General features: G+C 38.3%; 1 protein-coding gene across 1 annotated transcript; it reads right to left on the reverse strand.

Annotated features, from left to right (window-relative positions):
* Window positions 1-5,065: 5,065 nt before the first annotated feature.
* On the reverse strand, window positions 5,066-13,294 carry slc25a15a (solute carrier family 25 member 15a). The gene is made up of 7 exons (XM_017696813.2): window positions 12,716-13,294; window positions 11,740-11,822; window positions 10,205-10,463; window positions 8,327-8,467; window positions 7,943-8,118; window positions 7,125-7,283; window positions 5,066-5,484 (listed from the first exon to the last, which is right to left on the reverse strand). Exons 2-7 carry the CDS (start codon window positions 11,792-11,794, stop codon window positions 5,363-5,365), a joined length of 912 nt encoding a protein of 303 aa, XP_017552302.1. The 5' UTR covers window positions 11,795-11,822; window positions 12,716-13,294; the 3' UTR covers window positions 5,066-5,362.
* Between the last annotated feature and the right edge of the window lie 102 nt (window positions 13,295-13,396).

The following is a 13,396-nucleotide window of genomic DNA, read 5'->3' on the forward strand; positions in this document are numbered from 1 at the left end:
GAGACAATGAGTAATGTTTGTGATCATATTCTAAAACGTAATTCTGTAATCGCTACACTCTCTATAGCTTGATCTAAGTACATTAACCTAAAATAACCTACAACAGTCTGTATTAAAATACATTATGTCTTTGATATACCCCTTATTTATTTAATTTCCAGTCAAAACAGCAGATAAGTGAAGCGGGTTTCCAAAATTATAATAAAAGATTATTATAAGATACAAAGAAAACAGGACTCTTAACAACCACGCAGGACCTGGCAGACCACCAAAACTGTCCCCATCAAATACACGGCACTTAAAACTTTCACCTTTGAGAGAAAGGAGAAAGCCAAGCTCCACTCTTGCTTCAGATCTGATAAAATCCACAGGTGTTTTTGTTCATCCTTCCTCTGTGAGAAGACAACTCAACACTAGGGATCTAAATGGATGTGTAGCTGTCAAGAAGCCTTTACTGAGAAAAGAAAATAGACAAATATAGAAAATTTGCAAATCAAATAAAGAATCTGCTGGTGTTCTCAGAGCAATGGGCTGACCACCCAAAAGTCCAGACCTTAACATCACTGAATATATTTGGGACTACTTGGATTGTGAGAAGCAGAACAAGCAACCAACTTCTAAGACTGAACTTTGTAGGTGTGGAAAAATGCAATTGCAAATTTCTTCAAAAAACTATAAGCAAGTGTCCCAAAAAGAAAAGAAGCAGTAAAAAGACAAACATTAGACAAACTAAATACTGAAAAACAGACATTTTATTGCAGATTTCTTTGCTAAACTAAAAGCAAGCCTCCTGAAAAGAATAGAAACTATAACAAAAGAAAACTGTCAACACTGAATACTGAAAAAAATGATATTGTATTCAGTTGTTGAAGCTTCTGTGTAACTTGTGGTTAAAAAGTCTCTGTGTTTTCATCCTGATGCTGAAAAATGATGGCCATTTTGACTGGAAATTCAGTAAATGAGGTTTAACATTAAAATTTGCACAGTATTGTATGGCATGTAACATATGATGCATAATAAAAACTATCATGTACCTGTCACGATTGGCCCCTCCCAGTCCTGTCCATGTGCTTTGTTTTGGTTTTCAGTCCTACCCTCTTGTTTCGTGATTCCACCCTTGATTGTCTCCACCTGTGTTTCTGTCTGAAGTGTTTTGTTAAGTATTTGGATTTCTGTGTTCTTTGTCATGTCTGTCCCTTCTGCTCTATGTATTGGCTCTCTGACCATGGACTGTTCTGACCCTGATTTTGAAATCGCACTTAATAAATCTCGTTTGTCTCCGCACATGTATCCGCCTCAACGCTCCCAGCCGTTACAGTACCGTATTAAAAAGGATTTTTGTTTCAACATGAATACATTTGCACTGGCATCATGTACTGTGTTCTTTTGTCATAAATGATCTTTAACATCAAATTCCATTTTGCTTTGTACAGTGCAAGTATTTTACACACGCTTTGTTCTTTGCTGTTGTACCTTTTCCAGGATGACTGCAGTGTTTAGGGTTGGACTGGTTCTCCAAGATTTGCAACTGTAGGAGTGCGATGTGGTTCACACTTTCCACTGTTTCCCCATCAACACTGATTACGGTGTGACTCCCTCTGTGCCACATGGAGCCAACATGAGCTCTTTTATCCTGACATTGAAGGCTGGCTAGCTGGTGTGGAGCCACTTTACAACCAAAATCAGAGTTTTCGTCACTGTTATCATTACAAGTACAGTTCGTACCCATTCGGTAATTGTCTACTTTGTCAATTAGTTGGAAATAGTATTGCCTTATTTGTACCTATGTAATATTTCATGTGGCTGGTCAGAACATTACCTGTAGTAGAGCTGCTTTTAGGCCTTTTTTTGAGTTTGACAAGTATAAAATCTTATTGGGCAATTTAGTAGTGATGTTTACTGAAGTCATATCAATTTAAAAAAACGAATTGATTAAAATTTATGTTCCATTTCAAATGTGAATGGTGAAAATACATAGGTCATTATAAAGCCATGCTTATAATGCCAGTATTAAGCTATTACTACTCAAATTTATTTCATGTGCATCACTGAAAGAGAGGAAACTAGTCCTACACTAGTACACTACTATCTCATAAATGCACATATTCTTAGTTACAAATTGCATGTATATAATGTGAATAGAAATTGAAGTGAAATATTGAAAATGAAAGGTTCATATAAAGGTTTCATATAAAACAAAAGGTTTTTGTTTTACTAGGTCTAGCTAGTTGCAAATAGCAAACAGGCTACTCTAAAAATATGAAGAGTTAGGATTCACTATAAAATGCAGCATACAAAATAAAGAATATACCATTTTAATGTCTATTACCAGCTTGTTCCTGTTTAAGTGGCCTGCCTAAGTAACATTAAACTTGTAGGAAATTAATGTACAGCACCTAACATAACACTGCAATTCCCATAGAAAACTAATAGAATGAAGCATTTAAGACACCAGCTGACTGAAAAAATATTAGACCACCAAATTGCTGTATATTTGTTTATACTTATTGATGCATTACATAAAATTGGAGTTCACAACATCAGTTTTAATCAGACTTAACATTAGTTCACTATACAACGTTTGAATCAGTTTCACTCCAATATTTCATTGAGGATTAATTAAATTGTACATAATAAAAATGAGAAACATTGATTTTAACTAGCACCTAAATCCAGTTTATTTGTTAGGTGACCTGTCCGAGATAGCCCAACAATAAATAACAATGTAAAAGGTATATGAGAGTACAATGGCCACATTAATAACTGTTCACATAATCATTATTGTTCAAAGTCTTTTGCATATTTTAACAATGCACAAAAGCTCTGTGTTCCAGATGGTCTGTAGGCTTTATATCTGATGTCTGCTGCTGCTACTATGGGAATAGCTCACCATAAAGTCAGACCATGCTGGAGATGGAAATGTTATGGAAATATAGGCTGACTTTTTCTCATTCACTCAAAGTGGAATCAGCAGAGTAGAAGAGCAGTCTTTGCAACACTCTGAGTTTCCTACCCACTCCTCTCCTGCTCACAGATGCCCAAAGTAGTGAAAACCCATAGGTTTTGAAATATGACCACTGAAATCCCAGTGCAAATTTCTGAATAGTCATTGGAAAGGGAAGTCTGTTTTGTCATGATGGAGTTCAGAAGGAACAGCGTCTAAACACAGTATCACTTTAAGTGGTTGAAAAGGATTCCTGGCATTGTCAATGGCACAGAAACAAAAGCATGTTTGCAACACACATTCAGTTGACTGTCTCTACACATGCTTTGAAATAGTCTGTTTTAACAAAGCACTTTCTGATTCAAGACATTTAAACAAATCATACTCAGGTTAGTCTAACTTGTTGGGTCGTGGATCTCCTCTAGCAAAACTGACAACAGAGGTGTCTTTGCCTGAACATTGAAACTAAATGACATTTTCATGAAGCAATTTAACAAGACAGAGGTCAAAATCACAGAAGCTTGTGCATAACCTTTAAGCAAACAGTTATACAGTCATACTGTAATTTAAATATTGTAAAAGAAGTGGATTTACTGAATGTTTACTGAGAGCATAGAAAGGCTACATTTTGGCTTCAGTTTGACAAGAAAATCATCAGATTATGTTGCAGTTCCATGAAAACAGCAGAGGCAGATCTTCAATTCAAAGCCCAAAGTACAAACTCATTTCCAAAAAAGTTGAGACGCTGTGCAAAATGTAAATAAAAACAAAATGCAATGATGTGCAAATTATTTCAACCCCATATTTAACTGAAAATAGCATGAAGCCAACATATCAAATGTTGAAACATATATGAAAATATATGCCCATGAAAAATATATGCCCATTTCGAATGTAATGTCAACAATACAGTCCAAAAGAAATTGGGACAGGGTAACAAAAGGCTGGTTAAATTGTGTAATGCTAAAAAACACCTGGTGGTTAATTAGCAGCAATTCAGCATGATTGGGTATAAAAAAAGCATGCCAGAGAGGCTGAGTCTTTCAGAAGTAAAGATGGGGAGGGGTTCACCACTCTGTGAAAGACTTCACGATCAAATAGTGCAACAATTCAAGAATAATGTTTCTCAATGTAAAATAGCAAATTATTTTTGCTTTTCATCATCTGCAGTACATAATGTCATTAAAAGATTCAGAGAATCTGGAAAAATCTCTGTTTGCTGGCCATGATCTTTGGGCTTTCAGATGGCACTGCATTAAAAACAGACATGATATTCTAGTGGACACTTCTGAAAAGCACTGTCTATGTAAACGATTCAGCGCTACATCCATAAATACTAATTAAAACTCTAAAATGCTATATATAATATATAAAGATATAAATATATAAACAGGATCCAGAAACACTGCCAACTTCTCTGGGCCTATGCTCATTAAAAATGGATTGAGGGGAAGTGAGGGTATCCTGTTGTCCAACAAAATTGGAAATCATTGTGTCACACACTCAGCTTGTTATCAGCATACAGTTCAAAAGCCAGTATTCATGATGGTATAGGTGTGCATTAGTGCACATGGCATGGGTGACTTGCACATCTGTGAAGGCACCATCAATGCTGAACAATACAGGTTTTGGCAACATATGTTGCCATCCAGACAACGTCTTTTGCAGGGAAAGTCTTACTTATTTGGAAATGGGGCTGTGCTTAGGGGCTGTTTGAATGACATGCAAAATATCCAATCATGGACTGTTTAGTGTGACATGCACAGTGAAACAGACTTGAAATACCAGGCAGCAATTGCATGAGGATACATTGTTTACTTGCCACATTTCCCTGGTTCAGCGACTAGGCCTATATTTCACTCTGAAAGGTGTATTGGTGAGTAAATGCAACTGCTTGCTACTAGCATTTAGCTTGATAAACAATCATGTGTTTCCCATCAGACAGTGCATGGACAAAACCAGTCTCATTTCTCATTGAGAAGCTGTGGTGATTTTAGCATTCAGGTAATATTAGACAGTCTGTGCACTTCTGTGGGTTGTGTGTTCTAAAAATACTTAATCTATTTTTTTAATATGCTTATTTTATAAAGAAAAAATATTAAACTAATTGACTCACATCAGAACAGATTAAGAGAGATTTAATGACAGGGAGACAGGATTCAAGACATGCTGACTGCCTGATATTCATGCTGACAGTCTTTTTGCTACTAGAAAGAACACAGTTCAGAGTAAAATCACTGTGATTGCTTTTTTCAATACTACAAACATAACAGCTAGCATTGGAAGCACCTTTGAAAATTAAATAATATAAAATTAATAAGTATTCCCTGACTTTGCAATACTGTGTGTTACAATATCAGCACTTTTGCTGTGCAAAGGAATGGCTGAAGTGAACTTTTGAATTTACAGTTGTAACAATTAAACACCAAACTGTTTTATCATCATCTTACGACTGAGTTCATAGGCCAGAAAGAGTGCACCATTGGCAGGGAACGTCCGGATCAAAGTTGGGGTCAAGCCTGAGTACAGAGGCCTCACTCCTGGAAAGAGAAAAACAAGAACTATGTTGCAGTCCACTACAAGCTTTCTTAATCAATGTCAAAATATCTTTTCAAGTAAGATAAAGATTTTTACTAACACAGAGAACAAAGAACAGGAATAAGCGTTATTGTTCATAAAGCTATATGACAACTGCACCGGCCTTTCATGCGAAATGATAAAATCCTAATTTTTCATAAGAACAGGTTAATAAAGAAACTGTCAGCTATCATAAAGGTTACTTTTGTCAACTTTCATGTCAACTTGACATAACACTTACATGAAGTGACAGATGGTTGTCTACCACCAAACTATACTTCTTTTGGGGATCTTGCCCTTCCAACTATAGGTTATTAAATTGTGTTTTAAAAGAATCAGAGATATACTTATTACAGAAGTTACTGTGTGTGGATGTTCTTTGTGCCTAGATCTTATCTGTGATGGACAAGGTTCTATCAGAGTCAGGCTCGGCTCTACTCCAACTCACACACACACACACACACACACACACACACACACACACACACACACACACACACACACACACACACACACACACACATACACACACATCCAACACACACACACATACACATACATACATGAAAACCTACCCATGCATAGATTAGAGAGGTGACTATCACTCCAATTGATAACATTTTGACGCTTATTGACGATGAGGGTCTGTCTGGTGGGGGTTATTGGTCAGATGAGATGTTTCTGTGCCTGGGGACTATCTTTACGATGTTCAAGGCTGTTACTATCAAAGGAACGGGGAGATGTCACGTCTAACTTTAGGCTCCATTAAGTCTACATGTTTCCTGAGTGTGCAGCCTGGTTTACCATCTCTGTAGGTCCTGACAATGAGTGCTTGTCTCTCTGGCTGATGCTGATCGGGTGAGAAAGGTCACTTCAGATACGCAGGGTTGTTATAAATTCTTTTGGTAAACCCTTAAGAGTTCGTTTGGGCAGGAGCACAGAGAGTTGAGACTTGGAGAGATAAGCGGGAACTCATTGTCTTGGGAGATGGGAGAAAGAGCGAACCCGAGTCCACACTCAGGTTTACTGGAGTGATGGGTGCCCTAAAGGCTCTCAAGCTTATTTTTTCCATTTTATTTAATTTTTCTTAATTTTTTTATATTTAGCATGATTTTTCTGTCTTGATTTCTATTTCCTTCATTATCATAAAAACTGTTCTGTCCAGCAGTTTCATCCAATAAACTGGCAAAACTCCTTTTGGACTTGGTTGGGTTTTTTTACAACACAACGGACATTTTTTCCATTTTCACAATCTTACAATACTTTTGGTTGATGTGATTCTTAAAATATGCAAACAGCCAACTCAATATTTTGTCAACTCTTTGCTCCTGCACCATACTGAATCTGTTGTTGAAACTTCTCAACCACATCATAAGGCTTAATATTTCATACCTACAGTAGAAACAATGAAAAATGACAGAGCTATTAATATGTTTTAGGAGTAAGTACTAGAAGTCTGGATGTGTCGATAGATCTGTTGAGCTTAAGAAGTACTACACAACAATTATACACAACAATGGGCACTTATGTGTAAAGCCAACACATATGATGACTTATGTTTTTTTTGGCAGTGCATGTAAATTAGTGTTAAGCTGACTCTCACCTTCATTTCGGACAATCCCCATGAAAGTCTTGAGGAAGCCCTCCTGCCTCCCAGCCAAGGACAGCACTTGAATACGGGACTTGACACAGTCTATTGGATAAACTACTATCCAGAGACAGGCCCCTCCAAACCCACCACTGAACATCAAAGGAACAACCCCTGACAAACAGATGGACACATCAGTTAGAAGCATCTCTTTATGATGTGGCATAACTTTAACATTTTGTAGTCCAGGAAAGCATACTTTTAATCTGGATTAGGTCTCAGAAACTTTCCAGTCAAAATAAAAAGGAAAAAAAAAATATTCCACACCTAAAGTGACATCATCACTTGTTAACATCAACTATTTACAATCTTTGGAAGTTCACTGTGAATCAACTACATGGTTTAATTCAAAATACAGTTGTTTTACACATTTAAATATATTTTATATTAGAGATATCAATATTAATGCTTTATTAATATCATTATATTATTAATGTAATAATACCACAAATTAAAACACTGTTAGCACATTTTTGTATTATGACCCCTCTAAATAATCCTTAATTCCACAAAGCTGAAGTTAGCTTCCAATTTGCCAGCTTCTTATTTAGATTTGCAGTTCCACCTTAAATTGTGCAGCAGTTACACTCTCCATTTAAGGTGGATCAGTAAATTCAAACCAGAAGCCAACTTTGGCCTTGTTGATTTATATGAATACATCAATTAGCAGTAACAAAAACAACAGCAAAATGAAGAGCTCTAGTTACCCTAGAATATACCCATATACCAGTTTCATTTCAAAGCACCTAAAGTTCAGAAAATAATCAGGTTACCTATGTTCTCCTTATCCCTTCCCATGGTGCGGGCAAAAAGAGAGCGACTCAGCTCATAACCTCCAAAAAAGCAGAAGTAGCCAGGGATCTCACGTACTATTGTAGTGGTCAAGCCTTGATAGAAGCCTAGCGGACCATTTGTCCTCAAGACATTCCTGACTACAGACCACACTGTGCTGAGAAAGGGAGAAACAGCAACAAAGTGAGAGAGATTCAGATAAAACCCTTCATCCATCTAAAGACCCCATCCCGTGTCCACATCACAGTGAAGGAGGATTATATGGATATAATGACAACTGAGCACATGAATACAGCTGATCTGAGATTATATACAGAAACTGTCAAACAGCATTTTAGAATATTTTAAAGTTATTTGAATACTACTTTCTCTGTCCACTGGTGATTTTGCCAGATGCTTCCATTTCGTGCATGGCCTGCAGGCGACACTTCACTAGTTCAGTGGGACAGAGAGCCAGAGAGGAGAAGATGGAGGCCACAGAGCCAGAGCAGGCCTTCTGAACGTCACTGAAACACAACACACCTTTCATCAACCACTGCAAGCATTCGTTATCTCTTACATTAGGCAATGGACTCAACAGTTACCGTCATCTAAAGCCTCCAACCCTTCCACTCAGCTGCTACATATTTACAATATTCATAATAACTGCCGATGGTACCTCATTCCTGTAACCTTACTGCGCAGTAACTGCTAATTACTAAACGTGACGGTTAACCCTCCTAGGTCCCCCATGGCTAATGTGCTGTAAAACGCCTCTTCTTTCATTCTGATGAAACATGTCTCACATTCTCTTTGGAAAAAATATGTGTACAGGTTCTCAGAAAAACACTGAAAAAATGATCGTGCTGTTCATTCAAACTGCATGCCATTTTGGTTGAAAGTAAAAAGTGAAAAGATAATCATTTAAAAAAGTGGTTAAAAAGATTAAAGATTAGTTTCTGTGCAAACCATTAACTGATCCTGCATTTGTTCTTGAACATGAGAAGTACTGTTGTGCGTTTAGGCTTGTTTTGTGGAAAGAAAAAACATCCTTTTGATCACCGTCATGTTTTTGTCATTTCTTTTCCGAACCAAAAAGGCGGAAGCACAAACTTAAACCTGCAGATACAGAATGTTGATTCTACATAAATGTAGTTATTATATAACTATGTAATTAATGATGTAAGTATACAGTTACATCTAAAAAATATCTGTAAAGTACATTGTAAGAAATTGCTGTTTTCTTGAAATATGGTCTGTTATAGCAATCTGCTATGAATTCTGGGAGCTGATATCCATTCTTAGCACTACTGTAGATCCCAGAATCTCCTACATAAACTCTACAAAAGTAAAATGAGAAAACTGGGCACTCATCATAATCAAAAGTTTGAGCATCCCTGGTCAATTTACATGTGTTGTTGAAGTGAAAATAAGTACACATTCTCCACAGAGAGCACATGTCTACACGTTTCAATGTGTAGTTCATGTTCGTTTGATGAGTTCACCACACTGGACGAAAATAAAACACAATAATATGACCTGTGCAAAAGTTATGGCACATTCAACACTTTGTTTTATTTTTTCCATGTTAAACTCAAATAAATAGAACTTGTGCATTAAAATTTACAGAAAAATGTCGCATTTAAGATTAAGATTCCCTTAACTTATCAACATGTCATTTGACCAGAGGTATTCAAAAGTTTACATATGACTCTATACATAAGTTTTAAATGCTTTCGACATACTATAGAAGAGAAATAATAATCATTAAGAACATTATTATGGCTGTGGAATCAATAAATCCGTAGCTTGTTGTTCTCGCTAGTGCTAAAGTTACATAACTGCACAGTGTAGCCCCTACAAATTCTGGCTATTAAGCCCTGAGATTAGTTCGCTTGATGCACCATAGTAGTCCAAGTTCACACCAGTGAATGAACATTACCTGTAGCTGTAAGGCATAACCAATTAACCTGATATGAATTTGTTGTAACATTACTTGTTTGTCTAGTTTAATGTAGTTTTACATTTTCTGTATGCAGGAACATACCATCATTTTACAATAGTTTCTGTGATTTTTGTGCTATGAAATTGACTAAAATTACTATAAAATGTCTAGTGCAATACTGTACATTTACAGTATTTTACTGGCAATGAAGACACTTGTAATTTAGTGCAATCTGTAAGGTAATTTTGAATGTTTAACAAAACTATAACACCTCTAAACGTCTATGGTAAAATTCCATGACCAGAAGGAAGTATCTCACCTGAGTTCGGCTCCTCTGTCCAATCCAATCGTGAAGCGAACCACATTCTGGCAGAAGCCGTAACTCATGAAGAGGACAGCATTTTCAGCAATGTTGGCCAGCAAAGCTGGGGTGGTTCCCTGGTACAGACCACGCAGGCCTACCTGTCTGGAGATGGACATGAAGCAATGCACAAAGCCTCGGTACATGTTGGGGAAAGTCTGCATCTTCACCTTGGCAGTGTCAAACGGCTGGCCACACAGTACACATGCTATACCACCTTAAAAAGACAGGAGGAAATGCTGTAAAAAAACAGTACTACTCCTGTTACAGGTTACAGGTGCAGAAAGGTGTAGGGATTTGTTTACAGGAAAATCTACAGAATATGCTTTTTACACTTCAAAACATGAGTGTTAAAAACAAAAAACTGCCTGTGTTTTAACACAAAACATATTATCTTATACTTAAAAGAATAAACTGCTCTGTGAAGTTTAATTATGCCACATATTTCCATTCAATGAAACAGCACAGACTCAGCGCACTGCATACACAAAATGCAATTAAGGTCAAAGTCAAACCCCTGGTTTAGTACATTTACTGGATATTCAACACAAAGATGTCTTCTAATTACACAATTACACAGAAATGCATGTCTGTCATTTTAGCTTATTGGTATTTAACCAAATCATTGTGCTTGTTGTATTTCAACTCTGTAAGTGTTGTAGTAATGGTATCTTCTTCTTCTTTCGGCTGCTCCCTTTAGGGGTCACCACAGCGGATCATCTGCCTCCATCTTGCCCTATCCACTGCCTCCTGTACTTTTACACCAACCATCTCCATGTCCACCTTCACTACATCCATAAACCTTCTCTGAGGTCTACCTCTTCTCCTTCTCCCTGGCAGCTCCATCTCCAACATTCTTTGACCAATATATCCCCTATTCCTCCTCAACACATGTCCAAACCATCTCAACCTGGCCTCTCTGGCTTTATCTCCAACCTGCTCCACCTTCACTGTCCCTCTAATCTCCTCATTTCTAATCTTGTCCATCCTTGTCACTCCCAACGAAAATCTCAGCATCTTCATCTCTGCCACCTCCAGCTCAGCCTCCTGTGTTTTCGACAGAGCCACAGTCTCCAAACCATACATCATATATACATTCCTTCTCTCTCGCTGCCTTCTAACCCGCCTTCCTCCTCTTTGATGGTCTTTGACCTACAGTAGTCCAAATTCCACCGGCACCCTGCTGGTCAACAGCACCGGAGGCGGTCGTTGTTAACCTGAGCCTCGAACGATCTGATTACAGATGTAATAAGCCATGTTTCTGAAAAGTTTAGAGCACAGGTTTTCTTTATTTGCTGAATTTAACATCAACATTTTTGTACATTTTCCCCACAATATGTGCAATAAGGGCAATATGTCTAATTATTGAAAATGTGCATTAAAGTGTGTTCTTTATAGAGGATGTGTTACCTTATTTTTACTTATAAAATGTATGACCTTATTGTCACTAAAAACAGAAGGTAAAGAAGAAAAAGAAAGTTGAAATATTGTACCACAGGCTCCAGCAGACAGGTCTATGATGGCTTGAACAACAGAACTCGGTGCCATTATTTGGTGATCCGCTTTGTGTTACTACCTGTCAAAGACAATCACAGTAATAATGAAAACTTCATCACATTTTCATTTGCATGGGATCACACAGTCACTGTTTAAAGACATTCTCTGCAGTTTTAAAGGCAACTCAGAGCCCAGAGTGACTTTCTAACATTTTAATGACCCAGAATATTAAGGTGTTAGATCACACTGCCCACCAACAATCATAATAGAGATGAGATGTTTAGGGCTGGCTTCTTGCTGGTCTAAATTTCAACGCCAGGTGTTTCACGTTTAAAAATCTCACATAGTCTAGGCTTAGGCTAGTTTCGGCTAGTTTTAACCAAACATGCGAGATGTAAAATACTTTTCATTAGACTTGGCTCGTATCTATAAACACTTCCAATGAAGTGGCAGAGTTACTTCAGTTCTGTTCACCTTTACACCTGTGCATATTCACACACTCGCTCATACTCACACACACACTTGTGACACTGTTGTAAAAGGGCAATCCAGCCTAAAACTAGAACTTAACATGTCGTTTGTCACGTTATGTAATCCTGGTCTCAAACCTAACCACAGAATCAAAATGACCTCTTTCACTTTGGTTGCAGTTTTTTTTTCTTTCAATCGAAACAAGAGCTGAGAGCTCAAACTTAATCTCAGTTTTCAGTTCTGCTCAAAATCGTAGAGAAACCAGCCCAACACTGTTAAACCTGACCGGAAATAACGGAGTAGAGACTGTTAGGGGCTCTGAGCTCACAGCGCTGTAGTCTTTCATCAGGTTTACAAAGCAACAGGGAAACAGCCTGAACTCGGCAGAGCGACGTGTCCTTCTTAAGCTAAGCCCGCCAGGCTTAAACGTCCACTAAACGTAACCATTTAAACGTGTCTTCTGCTCGTAGATGTTAGACTCAGGAATAACTTCATACTCACGGCAGCTCCTCACTTCTTCGCTTCAGGTGTTGGTGCCGGCTAACAGCTCGCTCCAAGCGCGTCTGCTACACTGCCAGACGGCATTGGTGTTATCCGTTCACACGGCGAGCGCGTCTTAAGATCTCGCGAAGGTATGCACAGCTAAAGGGTGTGTCAAACGTCCTATGGCTGCTTGCTGACAGCCGGAAGCTTGAGATGACGTCGAAAGCACGGCTGCGGCCCAAACCGAGCACTTTCTATGCTGGAACACTGTCGTGGAAGACCCACAGATGCTTCTCGGGCGATCATAGTCATCTCGCTTTAGCCCGGATTGACCTCAGGGTCTCCCTACAGCGCATTGTCTGCTGGAAACTGCGCGTAATGTCTAAACCAGCCACAAGGTGTCGCCAAAGTTCTGCGAGCCTCAATTCAGGCTGTCAAACGAGAGCAGTCCACAGTAAAATGATCTGGAGTAGTGAGGCGCATTTTGAGAGATCAGATGATTATGGGACAAATAAAATAATCCATCCATCCTTTTCTAAGCCGCTTCTCCCTCAGGGTCGCGGGGGGGTGCTGGAGCCTATGCCAGCAGTCTTCGGACGGAAGGCAGGATACACCCTGGACAGGTCGCCAGTCCATCGCAGGGCAGACAGACAGACACAGACAGTCACTCACACCTAGGGGCAATTTAGCATGTCCAAT

This window comes from Pygocentrus nattereri, chromosome 17, assembly GCF_015220715.1.
Source record: "Pygocentrus nattereri isolate fPygNat1 chromosome 17, fPygNat1.pri, whole genome shotgun sequence".
NCBI lineage: Eukaryota > Metazoa > Chordata > Actinopteri > Characiformes > Serrasalmidae > Pygocentrus > Pygocentrus nattereri.